This window comes from Candoia aspera, chromosome 7 (genome assembly GCF_035149785.1).
Source record: "Candoia aspera isolate rCanAsp1 chromosome 7, rCanAsp1.hap2, whole genome shotgun sequence".
NCBI lineage: Eukaryota > Metazoa > Chordata > Lepidosauria > Squamata > Boidae > Candoia > Candoia aspera.
This window is the reverse complement of record NC_086159.1, coordinates 42191479-42212363: the sequence shown is the minus strand read 5'-3', so window position 1 is coordinate 42212363 and position 20885 is coordinate 42191479. Positions and strand designations below refer to the sequence as shown.

General features: G+C 38.0%; 1 protein-coding gene across 2 annotated transcripts in view; it reads right to left on the bottom strand.

The window, feature by feature from the left end:
• Positions 1–18746, bottom strand: part of PAWR (pro-apoptotic WT1 regulator) — a 49560-nt gene extending 30814 nt beyond the window's left edge. The window contains exons 1-2 of one of the 2 annotated variants that reach the window (XM_063309005.1): positions 18615–18746; positions 17478–18085 (exon numbers count right to left, since the gene is read on the bottom strand). In XM_063309005.1, the coding sequence (XP_063165075.1) occupies positions 17478–17930 (453 nt within the window). In that variant the 5' untranslated portion in view covers positions 17931–18085; positions 18615–18746. Of the gene's footprint in view, positions 1–17477; positions 18119–18614 lie in introns of those variants that run through there. The other variant, XM_063309006.1, reaches the window with a different exon arrangement.
• Positions 18747–20885: the final 2139 nt, after the last annotated feature.

Genomic DNA, 20885 nt, shown 5'->3' with positions numbered 1-20885 from the left:
ATCACCATGGGCATTAAGTGAACCACATGGTCATTAAGCAAAAAACATGGTTCCCCCATTGATTCTGCTTGCCAGGAGCCAGCTGGCAAGGTCAAAAATGGTGATCACATGACCATGGGATGCTGCAACAGTCGTAAATGTGAACCGGTTGCCAAGTGCTGAAATCGTGATTACGTGACCATGGTGACACTGCGATGGCTGTAAGCGTGAGGACCAGTCACAAGTCGTTTTTTCCAGCACCATTGTAAGTCCAAACTGTCACTAAACGAATGGTTGTTAAACAAGGACTACCTGTAGTACCAAAATGAATGTAAAATGGATGAATAATCATATGCTGTTGGGACTTGAGTTTTGGATGGTCTTGATCTTTCTATAGCAGTTCTCCATTTCCAGATTAATAGAACTGATACTGAATTCAAATTCTAATCAGCATTTTTTATCAATCTCCAAGCTGAAATTTTCAGAAACAGCTAGAAGAGGGATACAGAATTTTATGGGAGAGGCAAAAGCCACATTTGGCCTTTGAATTGAGTCACTACACTCCAAAAAGTAACTATGGCAACAACGAAAAAAAGGGTGAGGCTAGGACAAGAATTTAATTGGTTTTAATTCAGTTTTAAACTGAATTAAAATTACCTTTTTAATAGATACAGTTAATATAATTCTTCTTGGTATTTTTAATGATTTGCCTCTTCTAATCTGCTAAAAATTACTTTTGCAGGCTGCCTCTGGGTCTTCGCAAGACCTTAATTTATGCACCTAAGAGACAGAACAATATAGAAGAATGCAATAGCCAAAAGTAAGGAAAAAAACAGGATTTTGTTCAAATGTATTATGAAATTACAGTTCTTGGCTAAGCTGTGGAGCAAAACCTTACTGAATGCTACATATGAGTCTTGTGAAATGTATTTGGAGCATCATGTGATTGATGAAAGAGGGAATGTCAACTTGGTAAAAAAAGAAAGTAGATTAAAAACCTCCACCTAAACTATTTTCACCCCTTTCAAATGTATTATTTCTATAATACAATACAACTTCTCTAGGCATCTGCAAAAGTGTAATAAAATATATCGTAATAGGCATACATGTGTATATGTAAAATCAAAAATCAATATAGATTCAGGGAACAACAACAACAACAAATATGGATAACGGAAGCAACTAAATTTTTACATCCCTATTTTCTCAGATAGCTAGAGAAAGCCAGTGTGGTGTGGTGGTGAAGGCCGTGGACTAGGAGTGAGGAGACCCAGGATATAGCCCTCACGTGGCTTGGAAGCCAGCTGGGCAACTTTGGGCCAATCATCCTCTTTCTACTTTCCAAGACTGGGAAGTAAAAAAAAATCTATCTACCAATTTACATAGGACAAGTATGCTGGATTACAGCCCATAATGTTTAACGAAGAGGCCTTCATCCTGCAGCAGTTTGATTCAGACTGGTAATTCCTAGATATAGGTATGGATAAATCAATAAACAAAGATTTACACGTTTGTTTCAATTTTGATACAAGTGAGAAAATGCCAACACTTTTCAGTGAAAAAGGAGATGCTGATAATACAAAAGTTTACACCTTTGTGCATCAATGATGAATTTTCTTTTTTCTTTTTTCTTTCTACATTACTGGTTTATTTCAGGAGGATGGTTTACGATTGGTTGCTATGTTTCAAAAGCATTCAGTCTGAAATTTCAAAAACATGATTTCATGGAATACTCTGTCTGCTTACATTATTGCTTTTCTCTACTTCATACCAAGTTAGAGAATTTGTTTTATTTTAAAAATCTGTATGCTCTGCTGAAATTTCCAAGGGTAGACATTTTCTTCAAAGAAAATAAGAGATAAATACAGAAAGATCTGTTAGGAGAAAGAATGAAAAGTAAAGCTACATATAAATCTAAATGCAAATATAAGACTGCTGTTAACATAAAAATTAACTGATGCATTTATTATATTCCTGTGCTATTTCATTCACTTATACCTGTAATACTGAAATTCAATTTTAATTCAGCTAAAATAAAATTTCATGTTATATATTAATTCATACTACATGCTAACCACAAGGGCATTGTAAAAATTCCTATCACTATTTATTTTATATCCTTCATATATAAAAAAGGAAGAGATTTTTTTTTATTATGATTTGTTATATTGAAGCTCTTCTGCCTTATTTATGTATAACTATCTTACATAACCCTATAAGGTTTAGGAAAGGCAGCTGAAATCAAAAACCATCTATTTCCAGCCAGTATCATTTTCACACGTATTCATTCATTAATTCAGCCCATCCCATTTCAGTAATGAGCTGTCACTCTAAATGACTTTTTCACACAAAAGTCTTTGCACAGATTCTAAAGTATGTGTTTTATAAATGCATATTGGGCACTTTGAACCAGTTAACTGTATAGCAAAATTCTGATAAATTTGAAAACCAAAAGTAACTTAATTCCAAAGTAGCTATTAGGTAATCTAAATAATCCCTAGCCATAATACTATAGAAGGAAAAACAAACAACGGGGAGATAACAGCTTAATGTATTACTCATCATAATATCCCACCTACTATTCTAAGATGATCACTGACAAATATATAAAATCTAATCTAATCCACACATTACTATTGGCCTTTTGTTCTGGTGCAATGTAGTATCTTAAATTTAACAGGAAGGGAAATTCATGAGTTTCTGCCCTCTTCTATAACATGTGGTAAGATTTATTTTCTAGGGATCAAGCACTATACAAGATATGGAAAGTAGAATCAGCCCCACAGCTCTACCGAAACCCAACTTGATATAATTCCTCTTTTCCCTGGTACCGGTTCCAACTCGTCATTAGAACAATTACTATGGACCTTTTAAGATCTGGTGTTTGATTTTATTTGGGAAAATAAAGAACCATGCTGGATCAGACCAAAGACCTATTTATGGGTTCAGTGTTCCATTTCACAGTAACTAATTTGATATCTATGGGAGGATCATAAATAGTATTTTAGCACAATTCTGCTTGTGCTACTGAAGACTGGCATCAAAAAACATATTGTCTCTGATAATAGAGATTTGATTATGTGTCATCAAGTCAGTGTCAGCTCTTAGCAATTACACAGACCTTCTGCAGGATAGTCTGTCCCCAATCTGGTCCATCGGATCTTCCAATGGTGTACCCACCACCACTGTAATTGAGTCCATCCACCTTGCTTCTGGTCATTCTCTTCCTCTTTCTCCTTACATCTTTCCCTACATTGCAGACTTCTCAAAAGAGCTAGGTCTTTGCATAACATGTCCAAAATATGACAACTGGAGCCTGGTCATTTGGGCCTAAAGTGAGAACTCTGAGTTGTTTTGTTCTATGATCCATTTATTTGCTTTTTTTTTTTTTTGACTATTCATGGAATTCTCAGGAGTCTTTTCAAGCACCAAAGTTCAAAAGTGTCAATGCTCTTTCTATCCTTCTCTTCAAAATCCGACTTTAACTTCCATATAGTGCCACAGGAAAAAACATTGCCTGCACAATTCTGATCTTTATGGATAAAGACTAGTCCTGAACAACTCATAGAGCGGAAATGGACACAACTGATAAATTAAAAATAATTTCAGGCCACGAAGAAATAGCTGGTACATCAATCAGCTGTTTGGTGGTTAGTGGTCATGTCAGTGAGGCCTAGAGGCAGTGGAGATGCTGGACAGCATCTCTTTCAGGATAGTAGCAGATCCTTCCTGGTGGTGGCAGATTTAATGAGTTTTTTAAAAAATGTTGGCAGGCTGCACAAGGCTGCTGGTATAGACAATTCATAGCATCTGAGTATCTTTTCCAAGGCCTTCATTGCTACCCTACCAAATACTAGGTTTGCAGCTTATCTCTACTGGTTTCTTTACCGTCAGCTAACCTGTTAATGGTTAATCCTAAAATGCAGAAGCTATCCACAATTTAAATATCTTCACTGTCAATTCTAAGGCTGGTTGCTGTGCCCGTTGTCATTATTTTGACTTTTGTTTTCAATCTAAGTCCCATTTTTTCACTAGGTCCCTTGACTTTCAGTTTCAGCTATCAGAGTAGCATCATCAGTGCAGCACACATCACTGATCAATTTTAAAACCATGCTCATCTTCCAATCCAGCTTTCCTCAGTATGTATTCAAGCATATCGTTGAATAAATAAGAGAGTGTACAGCCTTATCCGGCTCCTCTGCCAACCTAAAGCCAGTTTGTTTTGCTATATGCTATCCAGACTTTGGTTTCCTGTCCTGTATGTAGGTTTCTCATGATGAGAATAAGATTCTCATTTCTCTACAGACATCACAACTTCACATGGTCAATACAATCAAAGTCCTTTCTATAGCAAATGAAGCACATATTGACTTATGTTGGGTATTCTTTTGCTTTCTCAATTATTCAGCATGCATCAGCAATGCCTTGTATCCCTCAGTCCAGTTTGAACATCTGGCATCTCCCTTTCCATGTAAGGCTCTAATCTGTGTTGGATTATTCTAATTATTATTTCACTAGCATGTGAAATTAAGGATACTGTATGATGGTTTACACATTCAGTAAGTCTTTCTTTGGCATTGGTATATAGACTGACCTCTTTGAATCCGTTGACCACTCTGTTGTTTTCCAGATTTTCTGACATTGTTTGGTTAGAACCTTTACTGAATCTTCTTCTCTTTCCATATTTCTGAAAATACTTCATCAATTCCTATTACCTTCCAACTTGGCAATGACTGGAGTGCTGATTTAGATTCTTTTTTAGTACTAGAGTTTCTTGTAAATAGGAGTATCTTCTAAGGTATCTTGGATGTTATCTCTACTGTACAGAATTTCAGTTTACACCTTCCATCTTTGTTTGGCCTTCTTGGAATCAGTAATCTTTATTGGCATATTTTAGCATGCTAATTCAAGGTTGGAACCTCCTTCTGAGTTTGGAGATCTTTTGGAAGACTTTCCTTGTTTTTCTGTGACTGTTTCCATCTTCAATATCTTTACAGATGTCGTTGTAATACTGTTTCATGTCTTTTATAATAGCTTTTTGAAATTCTTTGTTAAGTTCCTTCCTGAGATCTTTGTCTCTGGCTTCTCTTCCCTTCTTGGCAATTTCTGTTATGGCATCCAGATTGCTTTCTTGGTCTTTGGCAGCCTCTTTTCTCATTCATCCTTAACAATTTATTTGATGTCATTCCACAGTTCCTCTGGTTCCTTATCAATGAGGTTCAGGATTCAAAATGATTCCTAATAATCTCTTTGAGAACTGTAAATATATACTCAAGGTCATATTGTGAAAACTGTTTGGCTTTCTTCTTCCACTTTAGCTTGACTTGAAACTTGCACATGAGCAGTTTGTAATCTTTTCCACAGTCAGCCCCTTGCTATATCTTTGCTTTACAATTGAGCTCTTCAACCTCCTTGTACCAATAGTATAGTCAATATGATTTCTGTATACTTCATCTGATGATGCCCATATATATATAGGCATCATTTTGGTTGTTTGAAGACTGTATTAGCAATGACAACATCATTGGATTGGCAGAAACTGGTAAGTTTTTCTCCTGCTTCATTTTTGCTTCCTAGGCCATACATTCCAATTACCTTTTCTTCCTTAATATTTCCAACTTTGGCATTCCAGTCTCCAAACACAAGCAACACATCTTGTTCACATGTTCAATCAATTTCACTATACTGTCAATCACCTTATCTTGTCTATTTCTGTGGTTTTCTTGGTAAAATGTAGAAGTGGTTTATCACTGCTTTCTCCTGTGCAGTATGAAATTATGCCTTTGTCATTGTCACTAAGTGATTATCCACCTCCAGCATCTTCCAGTATTGCTGTGGCTCAATACAGATGCCTGCTTGCTTTGGCTAAGTAGCTGGATGACTTCCATGCCCTGAGTGACCCTGCTGGAAGTATATGCGCTTGGCATACACTCCCGGCATTCTTTAGTCATCTCTCCCAGGAACATCCCACCACCACGATGAAGCAGCACAGCAGGACTTGAGGAAAACAGGGGCACTATACAGCCACATATAGCTTTTACTACCATTACTATTCATAACTCTTATGTTTTGTGGTAATGCATTTCACATTTAACAACATGCTATGTGAAGACATACTCTTTTCTTTAATCTGAATCTTTTCCCAGTTCTAATTCCTACTTCCTTTATTATACACTTCATTCTATAAACTTGTACCATATCGTGTCCTAACTTACCACACTGCTTTAAAAGTATTTTAAGGTGAAGATCAGGGTAAAAATACTCACGCAGGTTTTTTTAGCCATGATTAATAGGTTGCTTACCTACACTTCTAGAACTCTGTATTTCATATGATCCCAGTGAGGTGTGAGTTAATTTGCAGTTTTCTTTCCAGCCTTTAGACAGAATATGGGGCCACAAAATTGGATTACTTCAGTTGCAGAGACAATGCTGGTCCATATTTTTTCAATTCTCATATACTGATACAATATCAACAGTCTTCTTCCACACCATGAGCTGTAGTTCCAGCCCTGACTGAGACAATGTACTGGACTGAGATCACAATAACATGACAAGGAAGATTTTATTTTATTTTTTCAAAAACAGCCAACACTGAAGGAGACCAGCAATCTGATTGTGATTAACAGTGTAATCTGATGTGGCAACAATGGCTAAGTACTTTTTCATGGTTAGCACCAAACCTAGCTTGGCATGTCACAAGAACAAACTCATGTTATAGCACAAAGAAAATCATTAAAGACGGAAGATGTTAATTGTAGCACAAATCATAAGATCACCAGATTGTAGAAATAATGTCATTATTACCAAACATCTTCTTGATATATTACAAAACTGATCAACATTAGATTTCCATGTTTTCAAAATAATATTTTTAATTCAACATTCCTCTTAACTTAATTTGCTGATTTATTCTGCCATACTAATTCATTGCAACTGAAGAGTCACAAACTGTTTTTAATGCAGAAATTATTGTGCCAGAGAGTTCACTAAGTTCCATCAAAGCCTAGGGTTTTTTTAAAAAGCCCAATATATTCTTTTTTTAAAAAAAAAAGGTGGAAACACCACTTGTTGCTACAGCAGGCACAATTAATAAAAAATTACAGAGCCATGAAAAACTCAACTCAACTCAAGAAAACATATCCAAATCAAGGAATTTTTAATTGTTAGTTCATTCAAGAACAGAATACAGTATTTATAAGACTACTCATAGTACATTTGAAATAATGAAATATGGAAAAAATCAAAATTAATGTAAGTATTTTACAATTAGCTTAATCTAAGAAGATATGGCACAGTGCTCTGCAGTTAAACAATTAAATTTAAGTGTTCTTCATTTGAGATCAACTCTCATAATTTCTGGCAGTGTCTATACAGATTTTGCTAATCCCATCTAGCCATTGATAAGACAAACCACAGTCCTACATGCCTTGTACAGGCAGATGAAACTTATTAAACTCAAAGTGAGGAGCAGATGTTTAATAGTCAGCAGCACAGTTAAGAACAAAAAGCTCATTGTGACCCAAATAAACTAAACATTATCCAGCATTAAAACGTTGGTCACAAAAAATTATCTGCAAAAAACCAAAGTTTCCACCAGAATCATTTTAATACAATTGAGGTTACTTGATCTAGAATTTGATACGTTAACATATATGCGACATGTTAACATATAAGACTGTCAATTTGAAAATCTCTAACCTTCACTTTCATTAATGCACTGCTAGGTTTCTGAGAATACAAACATTTCAACTACAGTGAAAGTGATGACAGAAAAAGGATCTTTTCCAAGTTGAATATTCTTAAAAATAAAGAGGTATCAAGCATTTTTCCACATTTACAGGCAGTTACCAGATTTCATGAATATTTAACACTCTCAACATTTCTGTAACACAGCTACATTGTATTCTTTCCTCAAGGTTCTCAACATGTAGTTAGATCGCATTTTAAAAGGTACAAGCAACACCTTGTTTTATGTTCTTCATTCTACAGCGATGAAGTGTAATGCCCATAACATTAAGTGCTATAAGATAGGATTCAATACTACAGGGGATACCTGAGATGCCTCACTGATATTTCAGAACCTAGATATCAGAGTTGATGTTACAAAAAGGTTCAAAGTTACTAACTCATTTCAGAGGCCTAACAGTCTATCCTTATAGGCATACTACCAACTGAAGTGCAAGGTTTTTTTTTCCATACAAGTTTTCCTGATAATCCAAACCAAGAAAAATGTATAATGTATTGCAAAAAAACAAAGAGTGTGAATAAAGTCACTAGCCTATGTTCCAAACCAGGGTGATGTCAGAACACAGGGTGAAACCATTTGGGACAGATTTTTACTTATCAAAACGGATCATCAGTCTCAATTCAAAAAGCAGGTTGGATTTTCAAAACAAAAAACAAAAACAAAACCTGGTAGAGAGCACAATGTCTCTTTGTCACTGCTTCTATCTGACCAGGACCCTGACATATCTTTCCGATTTTGTGCTGTCATTTGTTGTATCCATCTTACCTACGGTTTAAATTTAGCACAAATTTGGTGATTGCCACTGCTATTTGTACTACAGTTACTATAATAGTGTATTTTATGTAATTTTATTACAATTTTTTAAAAGTTCTATTAATAATTACAGGTCTATGTATTTTATTGTTGTGTTTTCTGGCCCATAGGCTGTAATAAAGGTTTGATTTGATTTATTTTTTTTAATGTCCTTGAGTATGTAAAATGCTTGCTGGACAAGAGAGAAGAAAGGAGCACTGAATTCAGAAATCAGCAGTTCTGTCCTCAGCTAACAAGTGACCTATGATCAGATTGCAATGTCAGCCTTTTGGAAGGATAAGTAGAGAGGGCAAGCTTCAGATTGGGTAATGCAGGGACTAACAGGCAGGGCACAAAAGGGTCTCAGTCAAACAGTATTCACAGATTTTTACTGGAGCTATAGGAACACTATTACAATCAAAAGACAAAATATGCAGAATAAGATTTCTCTAACAAGTCTAACCACACTCTGAAATGACTGCAATCCTGCTTAGAACTTATTATTTTTATAAATAACTCAAGGTGGCGAACATACCTAATACTGCTTCCTCCTCCTCTTTTCCCCACAATGGCAACCCTGTGAGGTGAATTGGGCTGAGAGTGACTGGCCCAAAGTCACCCAGCCGGCTTTCATGCCTAAGGCGGGACTAAAACTCTTCAGTCTCCTGGTTTCTAGCCCGTTGCCTTAACCACTAGACCAAACTGGCTGTTATTTGGCCTAACATTTGTTATAGTTATTTTTTAGCCCAAATGAACAAGGGATAAAAAGAGGAAAGAACAGATATGTCCATCCTACAGAAGCTATGTGACTGAATTTTTATTTATTAAAATTTAGGAAGCTAGCAAAACAAAGCAAAAGGCATTAATGCCACCAGAATGGACCCTTTGTAGCATGATGGCTTGCCCCATGACTTATTTTTGACATTAGGAAAGCTCAGCTGATTATTTTATTTATTGTGCTGCAGTTTTATTGGAAGAAAACATTTCCCCCGATCCCACAAGGTGCCAAAATAATCTGGCCAACTTTTAATACTATAGATATTCACTGGGGAGGCCTGAGGAGAAGTTATTATTTGTTATTGCTTTATTTTTTTAAAAATCTTCCACTATTTCTGTCTTTATTATTTTTAATTAAATAACATATAGACAATCAAGAACCACTTCTCCACAAAGATATTACCATATTCCCTTTTTCATACGTAAAATGCAGGCAGTTATGAAAAAAAGATTTTCTAGATTTTCAATACAGAATTTAGCATTGTTTCATAAGGTTTGTTTTGTTTTTAGGTTTAATTTCTAATTCCTCCTGATAGAGATAATACTAAATGATCTCAAATTCAGACAAGCTAAGAAATGCACTCTGTATTTTTATTATTTATTTATTTATTAAAACCTGACTGCATTTATAGTTGGATTCTGCTCTCAATTGTTTTTTATTTTATCTGAATGGCAGTAGTTTTATAAATTATCATAGCTTTTAGTATTGAAAAATGAAATCAATTAATGGGAAAAGTTTTTCAACAAATATATTCATACATTCTGATATATTTTGTATTACCACACAATGTTCTGAAAACATCCTATGTACTTATTGAGAAATTTAAAATGTTTTCAAAGTAATTCAACAATCCAGTGTGAAAAAACAGTATCCCAGGTAAATTTAATATTGTTAGTATTTTTTGCTATTGTTCTACAGGTTTGCTATTTCAGCACAATTGATATATGCATCCATGTGATAATTTATAAGTACTATATTTGATACTGATCACTGCCCACTTACTAATTGTAGTTGTTAGAAAACATTAAAAAATGTTTAAACTCTTCGCAATAAACCACTAAGTTAAATCACTACTGCAGTCATACATGAGGAAGTGTACAGGCAGCTCTAAATTAGCTTATTATGAAGCAGGTATTAGCCCAGTTACTTTAAAATGAGGCAGATTTGTAATCATCAAAGAAGATTCCACAATAATTTTAAAAAAGAGAGTTGTTTCTCTAGGAATTATTTCCCTATGTTTATAACAAGACATCCATCCATCATTTAGCACATACTATGAAACTGAGCTCAAAACTACAGTTCTCTATAAATTAATACATAAATGATACTGTTAGGGTAGAAAGCTGAATGTCACAAACTCTACTCCCAGGAGCTCTCTGAGTCTTCATCCTCCTCCTACTTTGGGTTGTACCTTAACAGTTCCCTCTACCACCATTTATTTTCTGGAGATACCCTACCTGGTGCCCATTACCTGTGGTCCCTGAGGAACTGTTCCATATTACAAGTATAGTTTAAGGTTAGATTAGGTTAGTTTCTTACTGATTAGCCATTAGGCCATATCAAACTACAGAATATAAAACATTATAGTTTAAGGATAATACATCTTCATGCACAGCCTGAGATACAAATAAAAAAATCTGAATTTACATGCAATTCCTGAACTTGAACAGAAAAAGAAAATTAAACATAGCACAATATATAAAAAGAAGAAAAAAATCTAATGCAAATTCCCTGGGTAGACTGGCTATCTATTTCAACCAAAATAACAATATCCTGAAGCAAAAGTTCCTCTGCTTCATTTACCTAGATCACCTCCCGGAAGGGGAATAGGCCTCTGTAATCAGGCAATGGTAGATCCCCATTTTTGTCCAGCCTCAGTCCACAGACTTTCTATCCTTTTTAAAACAACCAACAGTTTTTGCTTATCTCCAGCAGAGTGAGGGGCTGGGGTAATCTATATTGACCAAGAGCCATGTCTAACTTGAAGAAATGTGGACTGGCATATCCAGAGTCTGCACAAGGAACATGTATTCTAAGTTCTGTTAACTGGTAAGGCAACTACATTCAGAAGAGGTACCTTAAAAGGTAAAGCTATCTAATAGGACTTGAATAGGCATGAACACCAATAATAAAAAAAGTAGATGGGAAAACAAATAATGTAAAGTTTATGTTCACATCTTGGAGCTGATTTTCAAATCTTCAGTTAAAGTATCTCAAGGAACCTCTGCCCATCTGGCATTTCAGTCATCTTTAAAGGCATTTCTCAATTGTTGGAACCCCATTTGAGGCAGCCTAGGTATAATTCTGTAAGTTTTTCTAGGAATGTTTTATGATTTTCTGGTCAGTTTGATTTTATGTGAATATTAGGATAACAGTTTTTGTCTGTTTTATATTCCTGTGCTATTAACTATATTTTACTTTTTGTTCTTATTTTGTTTTTAACGTTTTTAGAATGTACCCAAAACATCTCTGATGAATGGATGAATTTGACTGATAAATACAAGCTAGAACTTTTAATAATAGCAGATGAACATGATCACAATATCCCTTTTGAACAACTGCAGATAGTGGAAGGCACAATGTTATGCTGGTTCTTTCTCTGATACCAGTTCTGGTCAGTGTTGAAGGTGAGCCCAATGCCCCTAATTTGTGAGGTGCTGCAGGACTCAATGCTCTCACCCCTATTTAACCTCAAGATGAGGCCACCAGGTCAGGTCAGGTCATCCACCAGTTTGAGATCAGGCATCATCAGTATGCTGATGATGATACTCAGTTGTATCTTATCCTCAAAATAGATAAGCTATACTGTTAAAGTCATGTCCCAGGGCCTGGATGCTCTGCTCTTAGCGTTTGGATGGGGAGAAACAACTTCAGGCTCAATCCAGTAAGACTAAGCAGCTTTGAGTGCTTCAGCCCCCTCGTGCTGGAGATCTTCCATCTTTGGCCCTGAGTAGAATGCTCCCTCCCATTCAGGTCTGGTGCATGAATAGGGGCTCCTTCTGGATTCACATCTCCTGCTAGAAGAGCAGGTGGAAGCTGTGGTCAGGGCAGCCTTTGCACAGGTTCATCTTGTGCACCACAGTTGTACAGTTTCCTTGACCAGGAGGGCTTTCTCATGGTATTCATAACTCGATCACATTGTGGTAAGACTATTGCAATGCACTTTACATGGACTGCCCTTGAAAACCATTTAGAAACTACAGTCGGTCCAGAATAAAGAGGCACACGTAGTAATGGGCAGACTGCAACATGCCCATGTAACACCCATGGTTTGCTACCTACACTGGTTACCAGTTGGCTTCCAGGTGCAATTCAAGGTGATAGTTGTCACTTTTAAAGCCCTACATGGCATAGGGCTGAGTTATTTGAGGGATCATCTGCCTCCTATGTTTTCTGTAAATAAAGTTGGCTCTTTATTTTATTATTTATTTGTAAAATAAATAATGACACAGTGTAATATGGCATGTGTTGTTGTTCATCTGAGGTTGTATTTACCTAATTTTAAGACCTGCTAAGGACCAGATGATTTGTATTATGTCCTGATCCTAAAACCATAAAACTCAGAGGGTGTACTTTCTTTTTCATACAACTGTATAAAATGAGCAGTTCAAAGTCAACTGCTATTTTTGTAATTGTAATTTTATAACCAAAATGATTAATAGAAACAGAGCAAACAAATAATTAATCGTACATACCTACTATTGAGTTCCTGAATGTATTCATAAATTATAGCAAAGTCTATCAAATTGACAGTAATAATAGACATCATATATCCCCATCCCAATTGCCATCATAACCTGAGGACTACCTGTAATAAGAATTCTTTCCCTGGCTTTCTATATACTTTTGAATTCAAGATCAAAGTCCACTTTTTACTTCATCTATGCTTCCCTCTTCTAACCTTTACTTTCTATTTTATACATTCCCATTCATGGTATTCAGTTTTCCAATTCTACCTCCCTCAACTATCTTTAAGCCTCATCTTAAAAAAAAGGCTACTTCTCACCATTAGAACCTACATTCAGACAGGTATTTTATAATCCTTCCATATACCACCTGTTTTCTTTCAAATTTGTCCTGGAAACCTAAGTCCATAATAACTCCAATCTTTCAGAGCTCAAAGGCCACATCTAGTACTGCGTCAGGGCCCAGACACATATCTGTGCATGCAGACACAACCCTCTCTCCCCCTTTGCCCACAGATTTTGTTCTAAATCTCTGTTACAATTTTCAGCAAAGAAGTAACGCTCCACAACAACCCAGCAAACAGCAAGATAATCTGAACAAGTGCAGCCCAGGGTCCAATACTGCATATTTAGCCAAACTGTGAGCAAATGTAATGGTGTTGTAGCTCCAAAAATGTTAATAGGAAATTGATTATCTAGGCCTTTTTAGTCTAGGATTAGACCTGTATTTGGCATAGAAAAGCCAAGGTTACCCTGTTAGATAAGTTAACTAGAGCTGAGTGTAACCCTGTTGATACTGTTAGGTTTATCAATGTGTTGTTTTTTTTATGCCACTGACAGTGGTATCTTTTTGGAGCACCTGAATAAGAGGGGAGTGATGTTTTTGTTTCCACCCTTATTTATTGGGATACTTAACATCTGCCTGGCCTCCAGAATTTTGAGGTACATTTTGCAAAGTTCCATCCTGTTTAAGTTATTTAATATCTTTATGGAGGTATATCCATTAAGGAACAGGTGCAAAGTCTGGGGTCCTCCTTGTTCCAGAGCTGATACTGAATAAAAAGCTCCCCTGACTGTCACCAGCTTTGGCTGATTAACCAGCTAATCCTCCATTGCTTTCCAAGCCCAATTCAAAGGGCTCACTCTGGTTATTAAACCAAATTACTTGTAGTCCACACCACATTCTTTGCTCTTCAATAGGGCACTTTCTACAGGTTCTACCATACCCATTTAATAAAAATAGTTAATAGTCTGCTTTTCACAGCACTCATACTTGGGATACATTGTTATTGTATGTGAAACTGGCCATCTGTGGTGCGGGGGGGGGGGAATGCACTTAAAGCCTCCTTTTATACAAACCTTACAATTTTGAAGATTTGGGCATTTAATTTTAGAATTGCTTTAACATTTTAAAATAGATGTTATCTATGCTTGGACGCTTAGATCTATTAGAAGGGGCAGCATATGGCTTAATAAATACCAATTTAAACTAATGGAAGGGAGAAGAGAACAAATGAACAAACAGGACAAGGACAACAAAAATTGTTCTGCCTAATTCAAGACTGGAAAAACCAGTTAGCTGAAGGTAAGGGGAAGTTGTCCCTTAGTCAATGTGTTCAAATTATTCATGATCTGGAGATAAGACATAATATGGCTATCTTCTAACTGCCACGTCAGTATTTTCATAATAATGGGGACAGCAAAACCCTGATATAACAGGTATTCTGGAAAATACATACAAAAGAAGGATTTTGAAGTCATATATTTACACTGACTGTACATCCTCTATTTCAAACTAAAGTCAAGTCACAGTGTTAAACCTGGCCTGAAATATCAGGAGTGAAGACGCTCCTAGTGCCACTTATATTCAGCGGTTGCAAAGTGCAGCAATAGCTTGGATCTGGAAGTCCTGTCTACAATGATTTATATATATATATAAGTTTATTAAAGATTGTCTACAATAATATAACATTTTATTAAAGATTTTAAAAAAGGAAGGTAAAATCTAATACCAACTAATATAAAGTAAGAAAAAGAAAGAAATCAAAGAGAAAGCTAAAAGTGCAAGAACAGGGAAAAAAGGTAAAATAAAAATAGAAAAAAGATACAAAGATACAAAGAAGTAGCTTCCGATCTTCTTTACAGAAGTTATAAGTAGATTTAAAAATTTACCTCTTACTCTATAATTACAACATGACTCTCTTCTTTCTATAATCTATCCAGCCTAATCATCAAAACCATAAAACAAAAATTCATTTTTTTCTATTTTATGCAAAAGGTCCATAAGGGGTTTCCAGTCAGCAATAAACATAGGTATTGTCTTTTATCTTTTCAAAGAATTCAATTTAGCCATCTCAGCAAGTTCCATTATCTTCACCAACCATTCCTCCATTGTTGGTAGTACTGAATCTTTCCATCTTTGTGCATACAATAATCTCGCTGCCATTATCATATACAAAAACAAAGTTCCATGACTTTTTTCCAACTGTCTGTCTGTCAATCCCAAAAGAAAAACCACTGGTCTCAATTGTATATTAATCTTTAAAAATCCTCTGAATCAGTGGGCATATCTGAATCCAAAATTTTATAGCTTTACTCATCCACCAAACACAATAAAATGTCCCTTCTTGTTCACATTTCCAACATAAATTCTACAATGATTTCCAATTACTTTAGCAGCCATTTTTAGTCTAGCTATTTATTCTAACATGTGCTTTAGGCCAGAGATTCTACAACCACCTCAGTAATTGGAAAATCTGCACAGTGGGACAGGACAGAATACTTTTTTTGGAGCACTGAGCATTCTATTATGATGCCATGATGATGTCACAATCCAAAAAGCAAGGGGAAAAAAGGAAAGTATTCTTAGAAGCTGGAATACTGAAAGAACAAGTCTGGAACACCCTTGATTATTTAACATAGATGGTTATATCCAACAATGAACTAACAGCAGATATTCAATACAATCAATCTTTTTCTTCCTCTACACCCCCAAAGGAAAATTTGGAGGATGGGCAGAAGCTACTGAACATTTTGAGCTATCCAGCTACACAAAATGAACTACAAAATAAGATGAACTTTGATTACACCTATTTTCCCAACAGATTTTCTTAAGCTAAAGACTCAGATAGCAGATTATATTTTTTTGCCCAAGAGTTTTGCAAGTTCCTGGACAGCAATTCTCAGTAGATGCTATCATGAATCGATGAAAACAGTCAAGACTGTTTTCATCAATGGCATCTTTCTAAAATGCTCATAGAATAGCTGTGAAATAATTAGACAGTTATGAAAGAAAGTGTTAGGTGATTTCAGATGAGGACTTAAAACTACTACATTCCAGAAAAAAAGAACAGCAGTATTTATATTTTCACATTATTGGGATACTGAAGAGAAAGGATTGCGAATACCATTATTTTTCTAAGTTTTCCTCTTTTCTATTTAAAGAGACTGACAACATTACTGTCACATGTTTACAATCTTTTAACAGCATTTTAAATTAATGCCAGAATATATGGTAGTAAAAAAAATAGAAAACAGCTGTATTCGCTAACAAAAATATCATTTTCTCCTTTTTCAAACCACTGCATGTATGAGTACTATAGCAGAAAAAAAAAACATATTGAAAACTATATTACACCTTTTTCAAACTCAGAGACCAACATTTTTAAAACCATTTAAATGCTCAGACAAGTTTGCCTTGAAAGTATTAATACAGAACACCTGTGAGATCAGTAATGTTAGGATACATATTTTTCCTTTAGGCCATTCTTAACACTTTAGCTTCAGACAAGTCATATACAAAACAAAGGTCATGGATTATACTACAGTTAGCTATACATAACCATAATAAGTTATTTTAATTTCACTAGAAACTACTGTTACTTAAAAAGATTTCCTATGGACTACCATGATTTTTTTTTAATTTACCCAAACTCCAGAGATCTACAGTCATTGTTTCAAGCCTGTGAAACCTGGAAGCTGCTCTAGTAAGACAGTTCAGGATTTGAGCAGCTTAGGTAACTTCATATAAACAGAATAACTAGGTACCTACTGACAAGCTCCCCCCCTATATTATCAGGAAAAAAAAGTTTCTAAACGACTGTGACAGCCACCTTTAACGGAAAAGAACAGCACCAACTTTACAGGCACGCCAAGTCCAGTTCGATCCATTTAGGTGGATTAGACTGCAATGCTCAATGCACAATGAAACAACTACAGAAAAGAATGAAGCGCTTTGTGGTTTTACAGCCTCAAGCAGTTTCATTCTAGCGACCTCCCATTCCCCGCGGAACAATCTGTAGGTGAGCAGCCACCCGCACGAACCGCCTGAGGGCAGCCCAGGCAGACCCCTGAGAGACGGGGAGGGGCCGCCGTCCCGAAAGTCGCCGGGCTCCTCAGGTGCAGCCGAAGGGGGAGGCGTGGCTCTCCTCCCGGGCCGGGCCGGGCCGCCCCCTTCCTCCCCAGCGCCGGCCCTCCTGACCCAGCGTCGACTCACCTCGGTCGCCGGGATGTTAACTACACCTGTCGAGCGCCTCTTTTCCCTCAGCTTCCTTTTCTCGATCTGCCCTTTTCCTTTCCGGGCGCTGGGGCCGGACGAGCCTTTGCCCTTCGTGGCCACTTTCTCTTCCTCGGGGGAAGTTGGCGCCACGCTGGTTTTGCTCCCCGGGGGCTCCGCGCCTCCTGTTCTGGTTCCGGCTGGCGGCTGGGACTCCTTCGGAGCGTTTCTGGCCAGAGGAATGCAATTCATGCCGCTGCTGCCATTGTTGTTATTGAGCTCGGCGGTGGTGGCGGTGCCGCCGCCGCCGCCGGCCGGATTGGTGGTAGCTTTGCCATCGCCCAACCCCGCCGGCGGTGCCTGCTTCGCCCGCATCTTCTCCCGCTTAGCTTTCCACTCCTCCAAGAAATCGGTCGTGGCGGCGCCGCTGCCCCGGTAGCCCCCGGTGGCCATGTTTCAGGAAAGCTGCCGATTTCTTCGCGCCCTCCACCAATGAGCCCCGACGTGACTGCTGGCCTTCCGAGGTTTACGAACCCAGCGGACTGGCAAAGTTGCTGGCCGGCCAAAGAGAGGCACCGAGCGCGGTGGGGAGGACTCCGCGCAACCCTCTGCAGGAAACAAAAGGGAGCGAGTGAAGCGACCGCGCTGTCTCCAGGGAGGCGCTCCTCTAGATCCCCAGGGCAGCCCCCGATTGGGTCTCTCGCATTCCCTCGTGCTTCGCTCCACTTCTCATCTCCCCCGCCCCCCATCCCCGTTTACCAGCAAATCCGGAATCTGCCGGCTTCTCAAATCCCAGCCAACTTTACACGCTGGAATGTCTGTAGTTCACACACACCCTCTACGCCCGTATCTTGCAACTCTTTTCTTTCTCACGCGCGAACTACCTATACAAGCTGCTCCTCCGGACCTCTCCGCTTTCCCACCCAAATGAAAGCGGACGGAGGATGGGGAGAGTCGGAGACAGGCAAATACGCTTGTCTTAATCTAACCTCCCCGAACACACACGCGTTTCTCGCCTTTCTACGGGCTACATAGCCCCCGCCCCCAACCTCAATTTTCTTTCTCCAGCTCTCGGCGCGGATGAAGTTTTACATTCGTCCCACTCGGAGCAGCGCACCGTGGCAGGCTCGATCTTACCTTCGGATGCTGCCTCGTAAGCAGTCTGCGGAGGCTGCGGTTTCTCCAGGTGTGTTATCCGGTTGCTGCGCGGAACTCCCGAAGCGGGTCCCGGAAGAATCAGCAGCGCTCCCGAAACTTTCCGACTTTCTCCCATAGGGCGGAGGGTAACCACGCGAAAGGAGCCGAGGCGGGAGCGGAAACTGCCGAGGTGGCCCTGACAATGGGTAAAGGGGCGTGGAGAATCCTCCCTAACCCTGAATGCCTGGGGAAGTAACTCCCTCCGAGCCGAGTTCCTTATGGTAAACTTGAGTGCAGCAGCGCTGTTTGTTTTTACGTCGCCTGGGATGCCTCCCATGACCGCCCAGGTGACAGAAAGCTAATACCTGCGTTCTTCTACGATAGCATAATTTCTGTCGCCTGAAGTAAGACCAGTTCAGAGGAAATAGATATCAGGCGTACAAATATTAGCGTTGCATTTATGAGACAAGTACTGTACAACGTCTGTTGTAAGAAACTGAGATCTGACTCTCCCTCCTGCTGCAACTTTAACATTTCAGTGTTAACTTTTGGGGACAGGATTGTTATGCAAGCTAAAGCTGTTGAAATTCCGTTTTCTATATAGCAGTTCACTGTGGGGGAAACCTGCCTCCTTTACATCTGACTTTCCTAATTGTGTTTAAACCATAAATAAAACGATAACCTCCCCCCCCCCAAATATACTGACATAATTATTTGTCACAGATAAATTATGAAATATTTACTGAATTGGAAATAGATGGAAAAAGGGGGACATTTACAATATTAGAGTATTCTTGAAACATGTCATTAAATTTAGAAATGTTACAGTGGAATTAGAATGGATAATTGACTGCTTGATTGCTGGGGAGAAAAATCAAGTCAGTAAATGCAGCTCAGCAAAAAGGACATGATTAGCACTGATGGCTACCTCATGAATAACAGAAGTAAATAAGTATCTTTTTGTGATTAATTAAAACTGAAATTTTATTTGTGGGCATCTTCTCTTCTGATTAATGATAGTGTATCATTTGTTTAACAGATGTACTGTAACTTTCTCCCGATATCTCAAAAGTTATGTGGGAATGGATGCTGAATTGATTTTATAGACATTTAACAGAGTAAGGTTGAAAATCCTATGGCCTTTGGACGTCCGTTGTTGCTTGATTCTGTGCTGACTCAGAATCTTATTTTTAGTGAGTTGTGATTAGGACACAATGGTCTAAATCAGCAACATCATATGTATAATTTATATCCACTTTTATTTTCTACAACTGAAGGTAGCATACACAATGTTCCCTCCTCATATTTTTCCCATAATAGCAACACTGTGAGGTGGGTTGGGCTGAGGGAGAGTACAGGTAGTCCTTGGGTTATGACTACTCATTCAGTGACTGTTCAAAGTGCAAACAGCGCTGCACAATTGGGACTTACAACCTGTCCTCGGAGTTCTGATCATTGCAGTGTCCTCACAGCCATGTGATTGCAATCCAGGCATTGGCGCCCAGCTCACAATTACAATGTTGCAGCAAGCCATGGTCACATGATCGTGAATGTACATGGGGCTGCCTTTAAAAACCACCTAGAAGCTTCAGTTAGTGCAAAATGGATGCAAATTAGACCTATTTTGCAGGCCCTGCATTGGCCTACCATTAGCTTCCAATTAAATTTAAAGCAGTTTTAATCCAGGGATCCCCAAACTCTTCAGCTCATCAACCCCTTCATGAAGTTTCAGATTGTTCATCAACCCCCAAACATTTATTATATGAAAACAATAAATGCTACTACGAATAATACTAATAACAACAACATCAACCCCTTGGATAGTTCCATCCCCCCTTAAGGGTCAATACTGACCATTTTGGGGAACCGTGTTTTAACATATAGAATCAGCCCAACCACTTTGATCATGCCAAGAGAAATAGCTGGTTGTCCCCTATTATTGAGAAGTTGGAAAGGGGTAAAGCCCAGGTAAGTGTTGTTGTTTTTCTTGAAATCAGGCTGGTCCTCTAGGATGGCCTGCCATAGAAAGTCCAATTGGCCTCAAATATACTCATCTTTCAGAAGCAGCTAAAAAATGCTTTTCCAGAGAATTACCAGATGCTAGTAAGTTTTTGTATTTTTGTATTTTTATCATTATAATTAGTAAAGGTAAAGCTTTCCCTTGACATTAAGTCCAGTCATGTCTGACTCTAGGGGGTGGTGCTTATCTCCATTTCAAAGCCGAAGAGCCTGCGTTTGTCCATAGACACTTCCATGGTCATGTGGCCGGCA